At 40.7% G+C, this 18,310-nt stretch overlaps 1 protein-coding gene across 1 annotated transcript in view; it reads left to right on the forward strand.

The window, feature by feature from the left end:
- USP13 (ubiquitin specific peptidase 13) overlaps positions 1-18,310 on the forward strand; it is a 119,904-nt gene that overhangs the window by 96,147 nt on the left and 5,447 nt on the right. Inside the window, exons 18-20 of the mRNA XM_047874640.1 lie at positions 2,541-2,707; positions 4,265-4,418; positions 17,130-17,214. Coding sequence (XP_047730596.1) covers positions 2,541-2,707; positions 4,265-4,418; positions 17,130-17,214 — 406 coding nt within the window. The remainder of the gene's footprint in view (positions 1-2,540; positions 2,708-4,264; positions 4,419-17,129; positions 17,215-18,310) is intronic.

Here is an 18,310-nt window from a genome sequence, read left to right on the forward strand (position 1 = left end):
TGAGTACTTTAGATTTATTTATTTATTTATTTGTTTATTTTCACCTTTTTAAAAATGTTTATTTGTTTTTGGGAGACAGAGACAGAATGTGAGTGGGGGAGGGGCAGAGAGAGATTGGGAGACACAGAATCTGAGGCAGGCTCCAGGCTCTGAGCTGTTGCCACAGAGCCTGATGCAGGGCTTGAACCCACGAATTGTGAGATCGTGACCTGAGCTGAAGTCGGATGCTCAACCAACTAAGCCACCTAGGCATCCCATAATTCACCTTTTAAAGTATGTAATTCAGTGGCAAAAAGACCAGTGGAAAGATGTGGGACATATAGGCATATGTCAGAGAGATGTTGTAGGTTGAGTTCCAGACCACCACAATAAAGTGAATCAAATGGATTTTTTAGTTTTCAGTGTATATAAAAGTTATGTTTACACTATACTGTAGTCTGTTGAGTGGGCAATATTGTTTACTGAAAACCACTGGGTGTACACTTCAAGTGGGTGAATTATAGGGTGTGTGAATTATACCTTAATAAAGTAGACAGAAGTGAAAGCTAACTAAACAACCCCCATTTCTTCATGCACAGTTTTCTATTTCAAGTCCTTATCATTTCTTAGTTAGAAATATAGGCATATCTCATTTTACTGCACTTCATCTGATTACACTTTGCAGATACTGTACTTTCTACAAACAGAAGGTCGGTGGCAACTCTGTGTTGAGCAAGTCTATTGGTGCCACTTTTCTAACAATATTTGCTAACTGCGTGTCTCTGTGTCACGTTTCTGGTAATTCTCACAATATTTCAGACTTTTCCATTATTCTATTATGTGATCTGTGATCAGTGATCTTTGATGTTACTTTTGTAACTGTTTTGGGGTACCATAAATTGCACCCATAAGATAGCAAACTTAATCCACAGATGTGTGTGTTCTGACTGCTCCACCGACCAACCATTCCCCTGTCTTTGTCCCTCTTCTTGGGCCTCCCTATTCCCTGAGACACAACAATATTGAAGTTAGGCCAGCTAATAACTCTATGCTGGCCTCTAAGTGTCCAAGTGAAAGGAAGAGTCACACATCTCTCACTTTAACTTAAAAGCCAGGAATGATTCAGGTTAGAGAGGAAGGCGTATTGAAAACAGAGAGGCCAAAAGCTAGGCCTCTTACACCAAACAGCCAAGTTGTGAAGGCAAAGCAAAAATTCTTCCACGGAAATGCAAAGTGCTACTCCATTGAACACACCAGTGATGAGAACACACAGCAGGTTTATTGCTGATTTGGAGAAAGTTTTAGTGGTTTTGACACAAGATCAGACCAGCCACAACATTCCCTTGAACTAAAACGTAGTCTAGAGCAAGGCCCTCACTCTCTTCAGTCTATGAAGTCTGGGAGAGGTGAGGAAGCCATAGAAGAAAAGTGTGAAGCTAGCACAGGTTATTTCATAAGATTGAAGGAAAGAAGCCATCTCCATAACATAAAAGTGCAGGTTTTTCAACAATCAGGCTGTATTGTTTTACATTCTACCACCAATGTATGAGGGTTCCAATTTCTCCATATCCTCACCAACCCTTGTTATTAATGTTTTTATTATAGCCATTCCAGTGGATGTGAAAGTGGTAGCTCATTGTGATATTGATGTGCATTTCCCTAATGATTAATGAGGTAGAGCATCTTTTGATGTCCTTGTGGGTAATTTAAATCTCTTTGGAGAAATGTCTATCCAATCTTTTGCCCATTTTTTTTTTTTTGAGAGAGAGAGAGAGAGAGAGAGAGCACTTGTGCAAGCATGTGTGTGTGCAAGTCGGGGAGGGGCAGAGGGAGAGAGACACTCTTAAGCAGGCTCCACGACATGAGGCTTGATCTTGATTATGAAATCATGACCTGAGCCAAAATCAAGAATCTGACACTCAATTGACTGAGCCACCCAGGCAGCCCAACTTTTGCCCATTTTTAATGAAAGTATTTGTCTTTTTATTGTTGAGTAGTAAGAGTTATTTTCATAATCAATACAAGTACCTTACCATATACATGATTTGCAAATATATTCTCTCATCCTGTGAGTGTTTTCACTTTCTTGATGGTATTTTTTGAAGCACAAAAGTTTGCAATTTTGATGAAGTCTAATTTTCTATGTTTTTCCTTTTGTTACTTGTGTTCTTGTTGTCATAGCTAAGAAGCCATTGCCTATCCTAAGATCTCTAACATTGAGGTCAGGGAGCCATTTTGAGTTAATCTTTGAATATAGCTTGAGGTAGGGATCCATCTTCATTCTTTGTATGTGGACATGCAGTTGTTCCAGCATGATCTGTTGAGAAGACTGCCCTCCCCCATTGAGTGGTCTTGTCAAAACTCAACTGACCATAAATCTATGGGTTTATTTTTGGACTCTCTGAATTCTGTTTTAGCTGATCTATATGTTTATCCTTAATGCTAGTACCAACTGTCCTGATTATTATAACTTCGTAGGTATTTTTCCTTCTTAGCTCTAAAATGTTGTTTATTTCAAGACTAAAAAAAGGAAAAGACCTGAAAATGATTATTTTCCCCAGATTTTGCCGAACCACTGACCATGCCTGGTTATGGAGGAGCGGCTTCTGCTGGGGCCTCTGTTTTTGGTGCTACTGGATTGGATAACCAACCTCCGGAGGAAATTGTAGCTATCATTACTTCCATGGGATTCCATCGGAATCAGGCTATTCAGGCGCTACGAGCCACGGTAAGCATGAGAGATAGTGTGAGAATACTCTCCACTTATTGGAGGTCATGTGTATTTCTGCCAGTAGCCGTTGGGCTTTCCAGTGTCCTTTGATCATTTGGAATCATGTTCATCTCACTCTGTACCCCACCATGGCCCATAGAAATTATATTTGCATGTATTATATATATAGCTAAAATAAATGATTGGGAGGAATTATATGGACAGTTTAAGAATAGGGAGTAAAAAATAAAAATAGGGAGATAATGCAGCCAGGGCAAGATGACCAAACCTAAAGAAACTGTATCATCTTGGTGTTTATTACTCGCAGGGGTCTGAGATTTGACTTGGAGCTTCCTTGTGGCCTTAGAGCAGAGAAGGATGCATTAGATTCAGTGTTCAATAAGGCAGTTCTTGAGGAGAAATTTTATGTTTCTGAGACCAAGACCTTGGAGAAGTGTCTATCAAAAGTCCTCACAGAGAAGACTGAATGGCTTCTGGAATTTTTCCATTTCCGTTTCTCTCTGAGGAGAGAGAAGATGCTTCTGGTATTAATGAACTTCTGATGTTATCAGGAGAGAAGAGACCATGCAACTAGAGGGTACATAGAAGTCTTCCTCTTATAGTACAGATACCTGTTTAATATTGAGGGAAAGTACTTTTTTTTTTTCAACCCACCCTCCCTTGCCACACCATATCTATTTTTGAGTGGATGTCTGCTACTGATTCTTTCTTACCTTTCCTGACTGGTTGCCTGCTGGGGTCCATTGTTGAGGTCATATAGCAGTTCTCAACTGATGCATGGGGTGTGGCTGGAGCAATCTGTTTCCCTTTAAAATGCTTGAAATATCTCAACTGGAGTTAGTTTTCATTCGGGGTACTTGCTTTGCCCCACTTATTTTACTGCCTGAGTGTTTCATTGGAGATTCTGATGATGTTGAAACAAATTCTTTAACCTGCCATTGATATCACAAACAGAGGAAAATGTTTTTATGGTCAATTGTTTTTAACTTCATGGAGTTCAGTTTAAAACAATATAACCTAACTAACCAATGCTGTCACCATTAATCAAGGCATTAATCTTGTCTCTACTGCAATTTCAACAGTTCTGCTGACATTGAGGGAGAAGATGCACTAACATGGTACTCACATTGGCATCCCTTCTACCTGGCATGGCTCTGCAGAAAACACAGTTGATAGGGAATGTGGTGCATGCAGTTATTGTGGCCTGAAAAAGGGCTGTTCTTAGACATAGGCAATACTCTTTGATATTCTGCACCTCATCAGTAGCATTAGCCTGTGGGAACACTGAGCTAAGACTGATATGGACTTTGGAATGCTGGTCTGCTGCTCAGAACTGTTTTCTGGTGAATCCAATTACAGACCCCAGTTGGGAGACTCAGAGAATACCAGCTAAATGTGCATTTCATATGCAGGGTCAGAGCTTCTCACTCAGAAGCACTTAGGACTAATGAATTCAGGCCTCCTGTCTTATCTGCTTGACATCCTGGTTCAAGTGGGCAGAATATAATGAGGCCCTGGGACTGCATTCATTGTAAAAATGTTTTATTTTATTAGAATAATAACCTGGAAAGAGCCCTGGATTGGATCTTTAGTCACCCTGAGTTTGAGGAGGACAGTGACTTTGTGATCGAGATGGAGAATAATGCCAATGCAAACATTATTTCTGAGGCCAAGCCTGAAGGACCTAGAGTCAAGGATGGATCTGGAAGTAAGTTCTTGCCTTAGGGATCGTCTGAGCAATCGTGACCATCCATTGGCTCATGCCCTCCTCCCCCCCACCCCAACTCACATTAAAACCTTTGCCATCATCCAAAATCAACACAGATACCGTCTTCTCGTAAATGGTGCATTTTGCCATTTTTGCATGGCCGTGGTGATCTGATGAAGTCTTGGACAAACTCAAGAGTCGTGTTGCCTAGAACTGTGTGTGCTTAAGCTTAGTGATTGCTGTCAGTTTGTCACTCCTTTGAGATAAATTTTTTTCATGGACCGTGGAAATTTTTGTCCAAATGAGAGCATTTACTTTCATGGTAGTATTTTTTTGAATAATTGAAAAGCAGTCTTATACCCTTGACCCTGTCATTGCCCATACCAACAGCTCATAATTTTCTGAAGAGCTATCAAGAGGAAGAGGCCAGTATTCTACTTTTTTTTAAGTTAGTTAGTTTATTTATTTATTTATTTTAGTAATCTCTACACGCAGCATGGGGCTCAAACTCACGACTCTGAGATCAAGAGTCATACAGTATTCAACCTTTTAATAGCAAACACATATGTATCACTAGGTGCCAGACACTTGTTCTAAGAACTTGGTATATAGACCCTCATTTAATCTTCAACACACCTATTTTACATGTGAGAAAACAGAGGCACAGAAAGATTACGTCCTTGCCCAAGTCACACAGCTCTTAAGAGATGGAGCTAGAATTCAAACCCAGAATCTCATGTTCTTTACCACTATGATGCCCTGCTTCTTGAGCTGTCATTGCCTCTAGAAGAGTGTTGTCTTATTAGCCTGGTGGTCACCAGCTCCTTGAGTCAGATGCCAGCGCGCCTCATTGCTCAGCATTATTTCTTTTGCACACCTCCTTCCCCCACCACATATAGCTCAGCTGCCTTGCTGCTGTAGCCACAACACCAGCTTACTCAGGGCATCGACTCTCCCTACTTCTAGTCCTTTGCTCAGGTTAATCCTTAATTGTGAAATGCCCTTCTCTCCCATCACTTCCCACTACAATCCTTACCATTATTCAGAACTTGGCCACAGATTCTATTCCGTGGGACTGCCTTCCCAGGATCTTCATAATTAGTGCTTCCTTATCTCATGCCAGTAATAATTATACTGATATTAATGATACTTCCGTTTGTGCCACAGTTAATCCTCACAGTAATCCTATGAGGTAGATATCATTATTATGTCCATTTTTTAAATGAAAAAAATGAGGTAGAAGAGAAGGTTAAGCTTGTTGAGGTCACATAGCTAGCTAGTGATGGGTATAGAATCAGAATTCCAATCCAGGTAATCTGCCTCCAGAGCCTGTGCCTGAAACCCCTATAACATAATGTTTATTCTTTTGTTATTAGAAGTTTCAAATTCATCTTGCAACATAAAATTATTTATGTAAATATTTGCGTCTCCTGTTTGGGAGCTTGTGGAAGGGAGAGGCTGTTTTATTTTTATAAAGCTCATGGTGTCTAGCACATAGAAAGTACCAAGTAAAAAATAATTGGATTTAATTAATTTTACATTAGCAGCATTTTTCCCTGTAATAGTAAAGCTGTAGCTCTCATTAATGGTCCACGCATTAGTGGTCTTACAGGATCTGATTTACCTCTAGAGATAGACGGTGGGAGGGAAACTTTCTTCTTCTTTTATATAAAATAGGAATTTCTTCACTGAAACTGTTGTTATCCCTACTGGGTAAGAAAAGGATGAGATCTAGTTCTCCCAACTTCCATATTCTTCTAAGAGTCTTGTATTACCTTTTGGAAATTGGTGATTAAATGGATGTTACTCAATAATTCATGAGCAGGATTTTATTACATGTTACATATCTATCGGTCCACTTCTTCCTTGATTTTCTGTAATGGACTTTTCTTTGGGGATGGTACGTCCTCACGGAAGGAATAAACCACAAGATGGGGCCATTGTAAAGCTGCCAAGATATTTGGCTGCAGAAAGAGGGAGAATCTGATCCTTACATTTTCCTGTTTTCTGATGGAGCTTGGAAGGACCAGTCACTCTCTTACAGATGGTCACTAATGGTCTGGAACAGCCACATCATCTCCCTGGGCTTACTGACTTGGAGTGATCTGCAGGTACTCCTGGTGCTGCTGGTTTTGAGTTTCATCCTTGAATGGGATGTCACGATCATGCTTTTAAGCATCTTTAAGTTGCAGGCACTTGGGGCCAAGCTCTGTGGTCTTATTCTTCACTGCCCCCAAATTTAGGGCTCCTGTGGGTGAGGGTGGGGAAGGAGACAGTGATGCACCATGAGAAATCAGGTATAGAATATACTGTATCTAAAAGCAGTAGTAGGTGAAAATTTTAATTATGAAACGCCAAAGAAGTATAACCCACCCTAACTTACCCATTGCGTTTTGTATCTGATTTTTAAGAAAAACGGATCTTTTTAAAGTAGACTTTCCAGCACCATCTGCCTTGCCCATGGGAGGTGATCATAAAAATGAATGATTGAATGAAGGATGAATGAATGTTGGGAGATGAAGTTTTTGCTGTCTCCATTAAGTGCCAGATGGAGGAATTGGTAGTGTACTGTTTTGTGTTCTATCACATAAATCATAAGAAAAGAAAAAGATGATTTCTTATACTTAGCTGCATTAGCACTCCCAAACTCAAATGTCAGTCACTTCTTTTTTTTAAAAATATTAACATTTATATTATTTTTCTTATAATTAAAAAGGGTATTTAATAATTTTAGCAACTTGAGAAAGTGCAGATATATAAAAAGAAGAAAATAAAAATTACTTACAATCCTACTTCCCAGTCATAACCACTATTAATATTTTGTGTGTGTTCTTTAGGCCTTTCTATGAAACTGTACAAAAATGAATATAAATATGTATATTTATGAAAATAGAACATTCATGGGACGTCTCAGTGACTCAGTCGGTTAAACATCTGACTCTTGATTTCAGCTCAGGTCATGATATCACAGTTTGTGGGATTGAACCCCATGTTGGTATGGGGGGTGGGCACTCTCAGTGCAGTGCCTACTTGGGATTCTCATTCTCTGTCTGTCCCTCCCCCACTTGTGTGCTCTGTCTCTCAAAATAAATAAAATTAAAAACAACCACAATAAAAAAAGCAAACATTCATTCTGTACATGCTGTTTATAACCTGCTTTTCCCCCTGTGTGTGTACATATATGTAAGTCTAAATCGTTGAACGTATGCCAATAATATCCCATGTACAGTAGTACCATAATTTATACACCTGATTTTAGGCCAACTAATCATTATATAAATAAAAGACAGTTGTAGAAAGAGTTTCAAATAATAGGGTTATTTTTACATCCAGAAGATAATAGCAATTATTTTTAAATAATACATGTCTTAAAGGATGAATTCTGTTTACAGAAGTACAACAAATACCTCCTTCAGTCACTGTCCAGATAGTAACCATTTGTTCCATGTTTAAGTTTTTTTCTCTTCTGTGCTCCCTTACTTTTTTCTCTATTAAAAATTATTTGATTATTTCCTTAGGGTAAATTTCAGAAGTGAAGTTTTTGAGTCAAAACTGTGTATTTTCGGGGTTTTAATGCAGATTATTACATTGGCCCCCAAAAGCCAGCTCTGGTGACTCTCTTGCTCCCCTGTCCCTCGCACCAGTGCCGTCAGGCTAAGTACTGCCCTTAGTTTTCATATTTGTATTGGCTGGTTGTTTTTCTTCTTGTGTTAATCACTTCCTCATTTCCTTTGGTCCATTTTCCCATTTTTTATTGAGGTTTTCATCTGTTTTTTATTGATTTGTATGAGAGTTTCATATATTGCATATTAGCTTGGGAATACCTGGTAGCTCGACAATATTGAGTTTTTCTGGCCAGAAACTTGCTATTTATCCTTTTTTTTTTTTTTTTTTTATTCACCTCTCCCTTCGCCCACCCCTGCAAAGCTATATGGTTTTCTTCATAAACTTCCTGTGTATTTGTGGTTTAGTGTCTTCTCAGAATTACATTTTCTGTTACTTATGAATATAATTTTAATGTATTTTTAAATATAATTTTTCCCCATTATGTTTTCTAAATTGTTACTGCTGAATTTTGGAAAGTTCCTGATCTTGTAATTGGCCATTCTGTAGGGATTCGGTTAGAATTACATTAAACTCATAGAGGTTCACCTTGGGAGATGTGTATTCTGTGTGGGGTAGGTTGTTTACATTCCCAAAACATTGCTTTGGACCTCTTTTTGGGTTGGTGAATTGGTGGAGACATTTGACTTGGTGGTAATGGAGACAATTTAATGGTTTAGGTAATTGTTATTTAGGGGCAAAATGAAGAGCCAAAACCGACAGGAAAACCAAGTAAAACCAACAAACTCCGTGTTCCGGTTCTGCTGTAAGTGGAAGGAGAGCTGAGCCAAACTTATCTAAGCAAAAAGGGAAGTATTGTATCATAAAACCTGGACAGTCCCAGGGAGACCATGCCCTTGATTCTGGGACTGAGCCCCCCCCCCCCTTTTTTTTAAGTTTGTTTTAGAGAGAGAGACGGAATGTGCTAGTGTGAGGGGGAGAGGGGGCAGAGGGAAAGAGACATGCTCCACGAGGAGCCCAGCACAGGGCTCGATCCCACAACCCTGGGATCATGACCTAAGCTGAAATCACAAGTCCAGATGCTTAACTGACTGAGCCACCCAGGCGCCCCTGGGACTGAAACCCTTTTATCTGTTTGTTCCCCTTGGCTCTGCTTCCTCTGGGTTGGTGCCACTCTCAGACAGCGTCTCCCTAATGGCCCTGAGGTGACTTCCAGTGCCTCCTACAATGTATGTCTCCAGGTTAAAATCCAGCGGAGTACTGTCCTGGAGTTCTTAGCAAAGGTCCTGAGAATCTGAGTCATGTGCTGCCCAGCCTTCCCCTGATCACTGGACCCATCATGGAACCTGAGGGTGGAGACCTTCCTTCCTAGCTTGTGATCTGAGAAGGGAAGGGAGTGGTCCTGGACCAGGAATATCAGCGTCATCTGTGAACTGGTTAGAAATGAATATTCTTGGGCCCCACTCTAGACCTATCAAATTAGGACCTCAGAGGTGGTCCAGCGATTTAGGAGTCAGCAAGCCCTCTAGGTGGTTCTAATTCAGCCAAACTTTGGGAACCACCACCCTACAAGCCAGATTAGGTTACCATTGCCTTAAGAAGGAGGACAGTGGCTGCTGGGACATCACTATACCATGTTAATGTGGAAAATAATGGCAAGATAGGTGTTTGAATTAGGAAAAAAGTGACTATATAAGGACAGGGATTACTGAAGCACTTGTACTGGGGCACCTGGGTGGCTCAGTCGGTTGAGTGTCCGACTCTGGCTCAGGTTGTGATCTTGTGGTTCGTGAGTTGGAGCCCTGCATCAGGCTCTGTGGCGACAGCTCAGAGCCTGGGAGCCTGCTTCAGATTCTATGTCTCCCTCCCTCTCTCCCCCTCCCTCACTAGAACTCTGTCTCTGTCTCTCTCTCTCTCTCAAAAATAAACATTTAGAAAAATTAAGAAAAAAGAACGGTTAATGCTAACAACACTGGGTGAAATAGCATGTCACTTATTGAATGCCTGCTAAGGCACCCGCTACTTCCTCCACAGCTTTCCTTCACTTCTTACGGCTGGGTGTTCAGATGAGGAAATGGGGACCTGACAAGTTAGGTGACTTGGTGGTGGGAGAACCAGCTTGGAATTCAGGTCTGTCTGATTTTGAAACCTGTGTACCTCCTCCTTCATCTTACTGAAGATTTTCTAAATTGGAAGGGAAGGAGGAGTCTGTTTTTCAAAAGGGTCTATTTATCATCATATTCTGCGCATTTTAGGGCTATCACCTAACTTTCTGTTGAGTTTTTAAATATTATAAAAAGTGCAAAAATCAGGCCTTACAGTCTGACCTATCTGGGCTTTTGCCATTTGCAAAATTATTTCTGTTTCTGTGTTGTGCTTAACGAGCATTTAATCTTTTTTCTTTCTTTCTTTCTTTCCTTCTTTCTTTCTTTCTTTCTTTTCTTTTTTTTTAAGAACTCACTGATTGCCAATGTAATTAAAATGTGATTAGGCTGTGATTACTCAAAATCTGCTCTGGCTCCTTCAGCCGCATTGCTGTAATGGCACAGACAGCTTCTACTGCAGCTGAGATTTTCCAGCAAGGGGAGCAGAGAGACATTTATATAATGGTGGGTCTCCCAAAGTGTCAGGCTCCCTGAGGGATGCAACGGGAATAGGATCCACAGAGCAGGAGGTACAACCATGCAGCGGAGCTAAACACAAGTGGTCTCTGGAAAGCAACACACACTTAATGCAGCTGGGCTCCTGAGCCCATGCATTTCAGTATCTGCTTGTAATTTCTATAGGCCTTTTTTTTTTTTTTAAATGGCATTATTGGAAGTTAAGAGGAAGCCAGTCTGAAATAAGCTAATTTATACTAAAGTATGAATGACTGAGAACTATTAAGCTTTGGAGGGGATTGGTTGATATTTAGAGTTTTAGGCAGTATAAGAAAGTCAAGAGGTTTTGGTAATTTTGAGCTGGCTGAGGTTGGGGAGCCCATTTGTAGGCTCTTTAAGACTCTGTCTTTGTTGTCAGCTGCCTTAAGCTGTTCTTGATTTACCCAAATGCTCCTTTTGCTTTTTTTGGGAGTTCTGAAGTTTTCTCAAAGCTCCAAATCCAAATCTACCCTGTTCTCTCCCCCCCCACCTCCCACTGTGTTCTTTTCTCAGAGCAGTGATGAAGGAAATCAAGCTGTTCTGGGTAGAAATTGTTTGCAGATATAAGGTATTTGTGAGTCAAATGTTAATAAATTGGGAATGATATCTTCCCCCCCCCCCCCCCCCCACTGTTGTACAGAAGGAGTTAGAGGTGGGTAATGGATCCAGTTATTCCAGTTAGGAAGATTCAGTTGGAAGACTCAGTTTGGGTTTCTTACCAAAAAGCTGTGGAGCCCCTGGGGTCTCACTGGTCCTTTCAAGGAGTCTGTTGGTGTTTGTGTACTCTGTGCACGCTCTGTAGATGAACTAACGTGTCACACCCTTACAAGATAGTACTGCTTTTCAGATATACAGCATATAGATGCTATAATGGCTTAACAAATATAAATTCATTGAACTGCACTCCTGAATCTAGAGTTGCTTTAGGTCATTATGAGTTGTTGAACTATAATTTTCAAAAAGTAAAACCATGATTTTCAGGTACATATAAACTGAGCATGTATCACAGATTTTCTTTGACTCCTTAATTACTGAGGGGACCAGTTAGTTTTTATTACTGGTTCAAAAAATCGGAGAAGCCAGGATGTTGAAAGATAATTTGACTGCTGAGTTAAATATAAAATTAGTGTCTCAGGGTCATAAATCTTGAGGGTATACATTCCACTGGACATAAATTTTTGTATTTTTACCAAACAAAAATCTACAAGTTAACGAGTAACTTTACTAAGTCTGGGACCTTTAGTCAGTAGTAAGCAGTGAGATGAACTTTCATTCCCCTAGACTGAGGCCAGCAAGCCTTTCCTCTAAAGGGCCGGAGAGTAAATGTTTCAGGCTTTGTGGGCCATAATTATGTCATCTGGTATTTTTGTCCCTCTCCTCCTTCCTTTCTCCTTGGCAGTACAGAAGTAGTCTGAGGGCTGGATTTGGCTTATGAGCCATCATAGTATGCCAGTCCCTACCCTAGACAACCCTTGGGTGGCCATTCCTCCATATGACATGAAAGGGCAGGCTGCCTGGCTCCTCTGTTTTCCACGTGCCACCCTTGTTTTCTGACAGTCCTTTCTCAAAGAATAAAATCAGGGCATAGTCTCTGTTTTGTTGTTTAGGGGCAGTGGTGGTAAAATTTTGATATTAAAACATTCTTCATATTAGGAAGGTTGGACACATTTTTCTAATGTTCAAAAAAGGACAAGTTTTGTTGGGAGAGGGAAGTGAGGGGGAAAGATGTGAGTTGGAGACACTGTTTAATTCTGGCTTTCTAGAGGGACATAGTGGTTTAGGCAATTTTGTCCAGCTCTTCCGGGTACTTCCCAGAGTTTCTCTGTTGCAAGTCAGTATTTAAAAAATGATTTGCCTTCCCTCAAACTGCTTTTTCTATCTCCGTGAAGAGGGGTCTGCACATTTTTTTGGGAGTGTGTGCACTGATGCTGTTTTTTTAGAGGGAGGCCTCTGGGAACTTGGAGAAGAATCAGCAGTAGCTGCCCTGTTGGGTTTATTCGCCTTCACTTTCTCTTTTGGAAGCAAATATCAATTGAGATTTCTTACCTGTTGAGTTTTTGCAAATGCACTGGGAGAGATGCTCTCTTTTGCTGGCGGTTCCAGCAGGAGGTCTTGAATAATGCATGGGGTGGTTGCTTATATTGATAAACATTGTTAATTTTAATTATAGGACTAAGATTTATGCTAATCCTTTTTTTCTTTAATTCATTTTTATGATTCTGAGTATACATTGAATTGTTTTTAACCAAAGAGAGGAGAAATGCCTTTGGGGGCTTGGGAATGTATGGATCCATCCCTTTCTCTGTCTTGTTTTGTCAACTCATTGGCTGTGTTGGGGTCTAAGCCATGTTTCATTGTATGACCCGTGCTTAATGTGAGCAATATTCATTAGATACTCTGTTCAATTATTTACGTCATTGTTTTGGGGATCAGTTCCATGGGAGGGGGGAAGTCTTCGTTAGGGTATCATGTCCTGTCTTTATTTCATGAAGACTCTAAGAGAGCAGCTTCATTTTGGGAGACCAGTACTGTATCTCAGACTGAAGTATTGGAATTTGATATAGAATTATTCCAAAGAGTTAAAAAAAATTTTTTTAATGTTTATTCATTTTTGAGAGAGAGAGAGAGAGAGAGTTAATGGGGGGGGGGATGGTGCAGAGAGAGAGGGAGACACAGAAACCGAAGCAGGTTGCAGGCTCCAGGCTCCGAGCTGTCAGCACAGAGGCAGATGTGGGGCTTGAACCCGAGAACCACTGAGATCATGACCTGAAGTTGGATGCTTAACCAACTGAGCCACCCAGGCACCCCATTCCAAAGAGTTTTAAAAACCAGCCAGGGTCTAGAAACATGAACCAGTCTCTGTCCACACTCTCCCTTGCTTACTGTAGGGTAGGTTCTTAGTGTTGGGGGGGCAAAGGGGAGGGAAGACCAAAAAGGGTGCTTGGGTCACTATTTCAAAAACTAAGTGCCAGGCAAAATGATTGCCACTCATAATTGTTTTTGCCTGGTTTCAGGTTTTAAACTTGGATTTTATTGATTGATTGATTGATTTAGTCATCAGTTGATATGACAGCTAACAACAAAAATTTAGTTAATGATGGGAAAGGCAATCCCCTCTGAGTGATATCTTTTTTAATAATTATTTTTTTTAAAGTTTATTTTGAGAAAGAGAGAGGGGAGGGAGGGAGGGAAGGGCAGAGAGAGAGGTAAAGAATAAATCTCAAGCAGGCTCCACACTGTCAGCTTGCAGCCTGATGTGGGCCCCGAAGTCACAAACTGTAAGATTGTGACCTGAGCTGAAATCAAGAGTCAGATGCTTGACTGAGCCTCCCAGGAACCCCCTTTTTTAATAATTATTTTACTAATTTATATTTTGGTAGGTGGTTTATAAAATATATACAATATAAGATGATATAAAAACAAGTGAAGAAATGGAGTGAACGGAGTTGTTCTCTAATTCATACATTTATTTATATGTTCAGCAAATACCTATGAAGCGTCTATTGCATGCTAAGCCACCATTCTCTGTGTCAGGAATATTTCAGTAAACATAACAGACTGACTTCTTATCCTTACGGAGATATATTCTAATCTGAGATAAAAGGAGATAGACAATAAATAAACACACAAGTAAGTATGTAATGTGACAGGAGTTGCTTCATGCTGTGTGGACAATAATAAAGCAAGGTTGCGGGTGAGCTTAGGAGTGAGGGTGGGGGTGGAAGGGAGAGTTACTCTTTTACAAGGTGGTTCAGGAAGTCCTCTCCGAGGTGATAATTTCATCCATAGTCTCAATGAAGTAAGGAGTGAAGTAAGTAAATGACATCTGAAAGAATAGTTTCAGAGAGAGAACAATAAGTGTAGAGGCTTGAAGGCCAGAACATGCTGGGTGTTTGAGGAGTAGCCAGGAGGTTAGAGTAGCTGGGATGGAGTGAGGGGGAGAAGGGGAGTAGCCCAGGTGGAGTGAGGGGGAGAAGGGGAAGAGCTGGGATGGAGTGAGGGGGAGCAAGGGAATAGTTGGGGTGGAGTGAGGGGGAGGGGGGAAGTAGCTGAGGTGATGTGAGGGGGATAGGGGGAGTAGCCAGGGTGGAGTGAGGGGGAGAGGGGCAGGAGATTGGCCTCATAGGTCATTGTGAGAGGAAGAGTTTACTGTGAGATACAGGATGCCACTGGGAAGGTTTTGAATAGTAGTAATCACAGTTTGACTTCCATTTAAAGACCACTGTGACAGCCATACTGAGAATAGTCAGTAGAGGGCAAGGAAGAAGCAAGGAGCCCAGATAGGGGGCTGTTGTAAAAATTCAGACAAGTGATTAAAGTAACTAGGATCAGGCATTACTAGTGGAGGTGGTAAAAAGTGGTTGGATGCTGGATATATTTTGAAGGAAATGCTGACAGGATTTGCTGATGCATTGGATGTGTGTAAAGAGCCTGAGGAGACATGAAACTGATATAACATTGCGTGTCAACTATGCTCAAAAAAATTTACCAAAAAGAAAAATAAAGATGGGTGTCAGAGAGAAGTCAAAATTTTGTCCTGAATGGAAGAATGGAATCACCATTAACTGAGATGGATAAGGCCGAAGAGAGAATGCTCAACAAACTGGAAATGAAAGGAGCTTTCTCAACCTGACAAAGAGCATCTACAAAAACCCCATAGCTCATATCATGTGTAATGGTGAAAGACTAAATGTTTTTCCTCTAAGGTCAGGAACGAGACAGGGATGTCCACTCTTGCCATTTCTATTTAGCATTGTAATAGAATATTCTAGCTAAGGCAATTAGGCAAGAAAAAGAAATAAAAGGCATCCAAGTTAGCAAAGAAGAAGTATAACTTCTGTCTATTTGCAGATGATATAATTTTGTATATAGAAAATCCAAAGGAATTCACTAAAAACTTTTAGGACTAATAAATGGATTTAACAAGATTATAAGAAACAAGATCAGCATACAAAATTCAATTGTATTTCTGGGCATTAGCAATGAACATTCCAGAAATTAAGAAAATAATTCCATTTAACTCCATGCAATGGAATGAGATCACCCAAAGAGAGAGAGTGTGTGTAGAATGGAGAAAAGAAAGGTCTGAGGTCTAAGTTCCAGGTCATCAGTGTTTGAAGGTCAGGGAGACGAGGAGGAGCCCACGAGGCAGCTGAACAACCAAGAGACAGTTGTGTCCTGGGGGCAAATATTTGAGGAAAGAGTAGGTGATCAGCAGTGCGTGATGTGAAGTGAAGGGGGAGTAAGGTCAGGACTTGTGGGAAAGTAAGTGGATGAGCCTGAGTGAACAGCAAAGGAGAGGAGGAATTAGAGAGGGAGGGTCAAGGGAAAGAGTGTGTCCAGAAACAATACTTTGGAAAATGCAATACAAATTAAGCACTAGAAAAATGAACAGGTAAGCTCATTTTCTTTCCTTATTAGATTCAACAGACATGAATACTGTTCTGAAATTATTATGAAGGTTTGTAAACACTCCGTCGTGGCCTATACAGTTTGCAGAGTGGACGGGTACCAGTCCATGGAGCCCACTCGGTGTTTTTAGATTGAGGCCTGGCCCGGCGAGCATGAGCTGAAATTCATTCAGAATGGGGATGTCCAGAATACTTTGCTAGATGGCAGGAGGTACTTATTAGAGAATAAACATCGGTCTTACACTAAGGTTCTATATTTTCTTCTTCAGAAAGCATGAAGTCTGAATTTTGGTCCCGTATCGTTGTGAGCAAGTCAGAATCCACAAGAAGCCTACTGTGAAGCATTATCCTTTTCTATAAATGACAACAGCTCTCTGCTGTCTTTCTCATAATCCTGACATTTGTATAGTATTTTAGTCTGAATTGCTCACTTACGCCTTATACAACCTTGTGAAGTGGGTGGATTTTTTAATCACTGTGAAGAAATGAGCTCAGAAAGAGGAAACCACTTTCTGCTCTCATGCTGCTTAGAAGTGAGAGAGCCAGGAGTTCCCCGTTAGACCCATGAGCTTGCCACCAGACTTGGCTATGGGATTTTAAAGCCCCTTCCAGATAGGAATCTAATGTCAGCTGTGCTTTGATAGTTTATGTCCTGTGTTGTGATGAATTTGCAGGTCAAATTTGATGTCACTTTGGGTGTGTGTGTGGGGGGGTGGATGTGTGTGTTCTCAGCATAGCAAGGTAAACAGTCTTTGTCTTTCAATCTAAACAGTTGCTGGGGTTCACTGTTGTTGGCTTTTATTTTTTTTAAGTTCATTTATTTATGAGAGATAGAGACAGCAAGAGTGGGGAAGGGGCAGAGAGAGAGGGAGACACAGAATCTGAAGCAGGCTCCTCCAGGCTCTGAGCTGTCAGCACAGAGCCCGGTGCAGGGCTCAAACTCACAAACCGTGAGATCATGACCTGAGCCGAAGTCGGATGCTTAACCAACTGAGCCCCATAGGCGCCCCCACTGTTCTTGGCTTTAAATTCTAATCAGAAGCAGCTTTGGTTTCTGGTAATGCTGCCTTGTAACAGAGGTGTTTCTTCTTTCATAGTGTATGAATTATTTGCGTTCATCAGTCACATGGGAACATCTACAATGAGTGGCCATTATGTTTGCCATATTAAAAAGGAAGGAAGGTAAGTCTTTTTTAGAAGGTAAATGATATCCATGTTTTATTAAGCACCTACTGTATGCCAGGGACTCTACTAGGTGTATATTATTGTTATATTATTTCATTTGGCTCTCAACAATGGTTTTGTAGGGATATACTCTTAAAGCCATTTTACACATCAAGACACAGGACGCTCAGAGAAGTTGAATAGCTTGAACTTAGCCTGTAAGTAGCTGGTATTCAAAACCTCTCTCAACCATTATACCAAAGTGACTTCCCAAAATAAAGATACGTCCTCCAGCCGAATGTGTAGATATTTGGGACCTCCATAGGATTGCCAGTTTTAGCCAACAAAATGAGAAAACTGGATGCCCTGGAAATTTGAATTTCAGATAAACAACGAATCACTTTTTAGTATAAACATGTCTTCAGTATTACGTGGGATGTATTTACACTAAAAAATTGTTTGTTGCTTGCCTGCCATTTAAATCTAACTGGGTATCCTGTGTTTTATCTGGCGTCCCTAAACATCCACTGTTTTGCCTTATTGTGGCCTTACAGTGGGCTTCTTGGCTTCTTAAGTAGAATTGCTATGTGTGTGGTGAGCCGGGAATAAGACATCTACGGCATGTGAGGTTGCTGCTCTCTTCAGAACCTTCTCCTTGGGCTGGATCCCCATACACCCCACTGGTTTGTCTTCCTTGAGCTTTCCTCTGAGCAGCCTGTGTGTCGGCCTCCTGCTTGAGGCAATGCTCAGCCCCTGGGATGCTGGAGAAATGGAGTCTTGCCCTGTCCTGGTGGGATGTTGATCTTATACAACAAGATGCACTGCAGGGGAGACACGTCCCCCCCACCCCTGCGACTTGGTTGTGCCCCTTTTTGGTATGTCTTTTAGTGCTGTCATCTTAACTTGATTAATGAAACAGTTGCGCACAGACACTTGATTTATAGTGAGAATTTTTTTTATTACTAAGCAAAATATTCTTCTTAAGAAAATGAGCTTAATTATAATTTAAGAAGCCATACAGTTTATGGCAAGGAATTTGTAAAGTGCAGAAACAAGCAAAGGATATGTCATTTGAAAGCCTAAAGATAATCATTGTTTGTATTTTGATAACGCT

The sequence above is a fragment of the Prionailurus viverrinus genome, chromosome C2, assembly GCF_022837055.1.
Source record: "Prionailurus viverrinus isolate Anna chromosome C2, UM_Priviv_1.0, whole genome shotgun sequence".
NCBI lineage: Eukaryota > Metazoa > Chordata > Mammalia > Carnivora > Felidae > Prionailurus > Prionailurus viverrinus.